This window comes from Schistocerca piceifrons, chromosome 9 (assembly GCF_021461385.2).
Source record: "Schistocerca piceifrons isolate TAMUIC-IGC-003096 chromosome 9, iqSchPice1.1, whole genome shotgun sequence".
NCBI classification, from domain to species: Eukaryota; Metazoa; Arthropoda; class Insecta; order Orthoptera; family Acrididae; genus Schistocerca; species Schistocerca piceifrons.
This window is the reverse complement of record NC_060146.1, coordinates 163,826,095-163,832,094: the sequence shown is the minus strand read 5'-3', so window position 1 is coordinate 163,832,094 and position 6,000 is coordinate 163,826,095. Positions and strand designations below refer to the sequence as shown.

General features: G+C 46.5%; 1 protein-coding gene across 1 annotated transcript in view; it reads left to right on the top strand.

Moving 5' to 3' along the window:
- Positions 1–739: 739 nt before the first annotated feature.
- LOC124716805 (trichohyalin-like) overlaps positions 740–6,000 on the top strand; it is a 118,384-nt gene continuing 113,123 nt past the window's right edge. The window contains exon 1 of the mRNA XM_047243354.1: positions 740–1,150. Coding sequence (XP_047099310.1) covers positions 740–1,150 — 411 coding nt within the window. The remainder of the gene's footprint in view (positions 1,151–6,000) is intronic.

Sequence of the window (6,000 nt, the reverse complement as noted above, 5' to 3'; positions counted from 1 at the left end):
GCAGAACAAATTTTATAGGTCAACATTTGTAAAACGCTAAATCCTCTCTCTCAGACCCCACCCTATGGGGAGAGAGGGAGAGTTTTAGATCTATCGAATCAAAACTTACGAAGTAAATAAGCATTTTTTTATTTATCCGTAAGCTTTTTCCAAGCAAAAATGAGAACACGGATTTTCTTGAATTACAGCGCCAACTACCAAGAATCAAAACAAATGTTTAAGACAAAATGTACGTAGTTTGTTATGTACAGTCTGGCTCTGCAATAAAAATGGGGGTTCCCATTTGAAATTTTGAAGTTGCTTCCCGCCCCACCCCCAGGAGGCTGGGGTGGCGGGCTAATTTTAGCCTCGAAAATAATGAACTTCGAATTCTACACATTTTTTCGTGTGAATCTTACTTTTCAAGTTATTCTGGTTTGTCAACTTAAAATTTAGGGTATATATATATATATATATATACTCTTGTAAATAATACACAGCACTCTAAAGTTCAGTGTGTGCAGAAAAATCCTACAAGAAAGAGATAGCTTGCTACTGCTACTGCCCAGATATGCACTATTGTTTTGATTCAAACTAACATGAATGGTCTTGCTCCTGCATCGCTGACACAACAGTGACGTAGCAAGTACTGCCAATAATGGCAAAATTTAGAAACAGCTCTTTTCTTATGTAAGCCACTGACCACTACTGTCCAACCTTCCACCACATCACACAGTGTTTTTCTTTCCTTCCTCAGGAAATGTTTAAGAACTTATTCAGTGGAGCCCGGCCTAAGAAGCCGGGCGGGTCCGCGAGCACCCGCGCGAGCCGCGAGAGCCTCGAGACCGACCTGAATGAGGAGCCGGTGGTCAAGGTGTCCGCCAAGCGGTCCTCCAAGGACAAGTCCCCAAAGGCGAAGCCCCAGAAGGAGAAGCCCCAAAAGGAGAAGTCTCCAAAGGAGAAGAAGCGGTCCGGCACCGGGACTTCGCCCTTTGGGTCGGGACTTCTGAATAGGCGCGGCAGCAAGGAGAGGCGACGCGCGGAGGCCGAGCAAGAGCGCCGCCTCCAGGAGGATCTCCAGGAGAGGGACCGCATCCTGAGGGAGAGCCAGGAGGGCAGGGCTGGAGAGGACGGCCTCTGGGAGGTCCCACTGGACAGCAGCACCTCACAGGTGAGCGCCGGAGTTCCGCCACAGTGCTGCGGCAGGCTATCGCTTTGTATAATTTTTCCTATCCATTACATAAGTGCTTTGCCTTATTGTTATTTTTGGGCTTAGTTTGGTTATCTTATCTCTAAGGTTGTATGAGGGTGATTCCAAAAGTAACTGCAAACTATATTTTGTGAAGTATATACACTACTGGCCATTACAATTGCTACACCATGAAGAAATGTAGCTCACAAACCGGTAGTCATTGGACAAATATATTATACTAGAACTGACATGTGATTAGATTTTCACGCAGTTTGGGTGCAGAGATCCTGAGAAATCAGTACCCAGAATAATCACCTCTGGCCGTAATAACGGTCTTGATATGCCTGGGCATTAAGTCAAACAGACCTTTTATGGCGTGTCCAGGCACAGCTGCCCATGCAGCTTCAACACGAAACCACAGTTAATCAAGAGTAGTGACTGGTGTATTGTGACGAGCCAGTTGCTCGGCCACCATTGACCACATGTTTTCAGTTGGTGAGACGTCTGGAGAATGTGCTGGCCAGGGCAGCGGTCGAACATTTTCTGTATCCAGAAACGCCCGTACAGGACCTGGAACATGCGGTCGTGCATTATCCTCCTGAAATGTAGGGTTTCGCATGGAACGAATGAAGTGTAGAGCCACGGGTCGTAACATATCTGAAATGTAACGTCCACTGTTCAAAGTGCCGTCAATGCGAACAAGAGGTGACCGAGACGTGTAACCAATGGCACCCCATAGCATCATGCCGGGTGATACGCCAGTATGGCGGTCCCGAATACACGCTTCCGATGTGCGTTCACCGCGATGTCGCCAAACACGGATGCGACCATCATGATGCTGTAAACAGAACCTGGATGGATCCCAAAAAATGACGTTTTGCCATTCGTGCACCCAGGTTCTTCGTTGAGTACACCATCGCAGGCGCTCCTGACTGTGATGCAGCGTCAAGCGTAACCGCAGCAATGGTCTCCGAGCTGACAGCCCATGCTGCTGCAAACGTCGTCGAACTGTTCGTGTACATGCTTGTTGTCTTGCAAACGTCCCCATCTGTTGATTCAGGGATCGAGACGTGACTGCACGATCCGTTACAGCCATGCGGATAAGATGCCTGTCATCTCGACTGCTAGTGATGCGAGGCCGTAGGGATCCAGCACAGCGTTCCGTATTACCCTCCTGAACCCATCGATTCCATGTTCTGCTAACAGTCATTGGATCTCGACCAACGCGAACAGTAATGTCGTGATACGATAAACCGCAATTGCGATAGGCTACAATACGACCTTTATCAAAGTCGGAAACGTGATAGTACGCATTTCTACTCCTTACACGAGGCATCAGAACAACGATTCACTAGGCAACGCCGGTCAACTGCTGTTTGTGTGTGAGAAATCGGTTGGAAACGTTCCTCATGTCAGCACGTTGTAGGTGTCGCCACCGGCGCCAATCTTGTGTGAATGCTCTGAAGAGGTAACCATTTGCATATCACAGCATATTCTTTCTGTCGGTCAATTTCGCGTCTGTAGCACGTCATCTTCGTGGTGTAGCAATTTTAATGGCCAGTAGTGTATTTCACTTACAGGTACAAACAAGATGTCATTTGTCAACATAACTACCCTCTTTTCGATCATTTCTCATATCGTTGCGTCAACTTATTCTATTCCATTAGAATAAAAGGTTTCTGGTTGTGCCCGCAACCAAGAGTGCACCATTTCTTTAACCTCATCATCACTTTCAAATCGTCGTCCTCTGAAATGGTCCTCCAGCGGTCCGAACACACGGTACTCCGAAGGAGAGAGATCATGGCTGTATGGGGTGCGAAGTACCACCTAAAACCTCAGTCTTCGAATGCCGGCAAGAGTTTCAGCGGCGGTGTGGGGGCGCGCGTTGTCGTCAAGGAGAAGAACGCCTCTAGACAGAAGCCCTCTGCGACGGCTCCGTATTGTTGGCTTCAGCTAATTCTCAAACATGGGACTTTGGCGGGCACTGTTCACTGTTTCACCTCGTTGCTAACAGTGCTCTAAAACCGGCCCATTTATATACCAGAAGAGGGTGAAAAGGGGCCAGGGTAGCCGAGAGCGCTAATGCACTGCTTCCTGGACGCGGGTAGGCGCCCCGGCCCCGGATCGAATCCGCCCGACGTATTAACGACGAGGGCCGATGTGCCGGCCAGCCGGGATGTGGTTTTTAGGCGGTTTTCCAAATCCCGCTAGATGCATACTGGGCTAGTCCCCATGTTCCGCCTCAGTTACACGCGTCGCAGACATGTGAAACATGTCCGCACTATTTCACGGTTTCCACTAGATGTAGACAGTTGGGGTACACTGATTCCATCCAGGGGGGTACGGAGTGGCGGCAGGAAGGGCATCCGGCCATCCCTAACACTAACATTGCCAAATCCGTTGTAACCACGCCGACCCTGCGATCGGTGCGGGACTATGGCGTCAGCGAAAGAAAGAAAGAAGGTGAAAAGGGGCTTTCTGGCAGAGGGCTGAGATTTGAATTTCCTCTTGGCTGTAGAAGATGTGTGTCACCATTATGAAGACTCCCTTTTGCTATCTGGTTCATGGTGATGCACCCAGGCTTCGTGTCCTGTGACGATACGTGACAGAAAGTCTTGTCCTTCAGCGTTACATCGCGCCAGAAACGACGTCGAGCCCGAACACGCATCATCCTGTGTTCACCAGTGCGCATCCTAGGCACCCATCGTGCACAGGAAAAACAGTACTTGAGAACCTCACTAACAATGTTATGACGGCATCTGACAGTGATACTAAGCTACTACAGAAATACGGCGGTTCTCACGAATCATAGCATCAGCATGTCCTATATACTCATCAGTAACGGCTGTGCTGAGACGACCAGACCGTTGCTCATGTGGCTTAGTTACTTCCACATTTTAAAGGAATCTATCCACTTTTTCACTCTTCTCTCATTAATGCAGCTATCTCTATACCTTTACAACATGCCTCTATGATTGTGTCGAGGTTTCATGCCCCCAACCACAAAAATTGTATTACTGTTCTTCTAACCTGCACATAGCTAGGGATGCGTCCATTTTGTTTCAGCCACCTTTCCTATTCACCTTGTCATGACATATATAGGCTTACGCCAGAACTTCCTCAAAACATGCATCTTCACTCCCCAGGAGTCTCAAATTCCTGACATATTAACTGCATTTAATGTTGATAGTTTACTGTTACTTTCTGAAATGCCCTCGCATTTCTCACAATTTGTTTTCTCCTTCTTCTTCGTCTTCACTTCAGGTATTAGGCAAAATTGTGTGTTACGGTACTCATCTTTTTGATTCTCTGGTTGAGCGTTTAAGGAGACCAGAAAATTAAGGACAATCAGTCTCCTATTCACCATTCACTCCCGAGAACAGTAGTATTGTACCCATTCTGCCTGTGTATGAAGTAAATCTTGTATCCAAGTGTGAGAAATGTTTGCGTAGAGTGCGTCTGAGGCGGAATGTGGGAACCAGCCTGGTATTCACCTAATGACATGTGGGAAAGCGCCTAAACACCGCATCCAGCTTGGCTGGCACACCGAACCCTCGCCGCTAATCCGCCGGGCTGATTTGATCCAGGGCTGGTGGCGCTCCCAGAAACACATTTTTGCCAGAATCTAGCTCTGCTTTTCCTTCCTTCCCGCTTAGAATGTCTGGCCTTTAAGGGAAGTCTCTCACTCTCCATTGTTGGTAGGTGTTGGTTCCACCTCCTTGTGTCATCTACAATTCATCAATTAGATTAGATACCTTTACTTCTTCTCTAACATCTTGGTTCCTTAGTCTTCCTTCTATCACGCAACCTTTACCCCTTCTCAGGAATTTCATTTATTGTGCCTGAATACGTTGTCGTTGCTTTTTGGTAAATACTGAGGTCTCGCTTCCATAGAGCAGTGAGAGGACTGCAACAGTTTTGTAGAATTTAATTTGAGTATCTACCCTGCTGAACTTACTAAGCTTAATTTCTATATTTTTTCTGTAGCCATATATCGACTCCCGCCATAGGTGACTGATGTGGTTTACTTGTTCTAGAATCTTCTGGCCCATTACTACTTTGTTTTTTCCATATAAAGGTCATTATCTTAATTTCTTCTGCTGAGAGCTTCATGTTAGATTTCTTTATCTGTTAGGATCACTACATCGTTGGCGTATGTTTGAGGGTGTCCTCCTGTTTAGGTATATATCTTTCTGAAATTCTGATTTCCATATATGCTTTACCTCATACATGTAAATGATGAACAGAGTTATGGAGATACAGCAACGTTGTCGAAAGAGCGAGGTGGCACAGTGGTTACAAAATGATCTAGAGAGTATTTCTGTATGGTGCGAAAAGTGGCAATTGGCACTAAATAAAGAAAAGTGCGAGGGTACTAAAAGAAATCCGATAAATTTTGGGTATACGATAAATCCCACAAATCTAAGGGCTGTAAATTAGACTAAATACCTAGGGATTACAATTACGAGCAACTTAAATTGGAAATACCACATAGATAATATTGTGGGGAAGGCTAAACAAAGATTGCGCTTTGTTGGGAAACACTTAGAAGATGTGACAAACCCACTAAAGAGACAGCCTAAATTACGCTTGTACATCCTCTGCTGGAATACTGCTGCGCGGTGTGGGATCCTTACCAGGTAGGATTGCGGTCGCAGGTTCGAATCCTGCCTCGGGCATGGATGTGTGTGATGTCTTTAGGTTCGTTAGGTTTAAGTAGTTCTAAGTTCTAGGGGACTGATGACCACAGCAGTTAAGTCCCATAGTGCTCAGAGCCATTTGAACCATTTTTGATTGACGGAGGACATCGAAAAGGTGCAAAGAGGGGC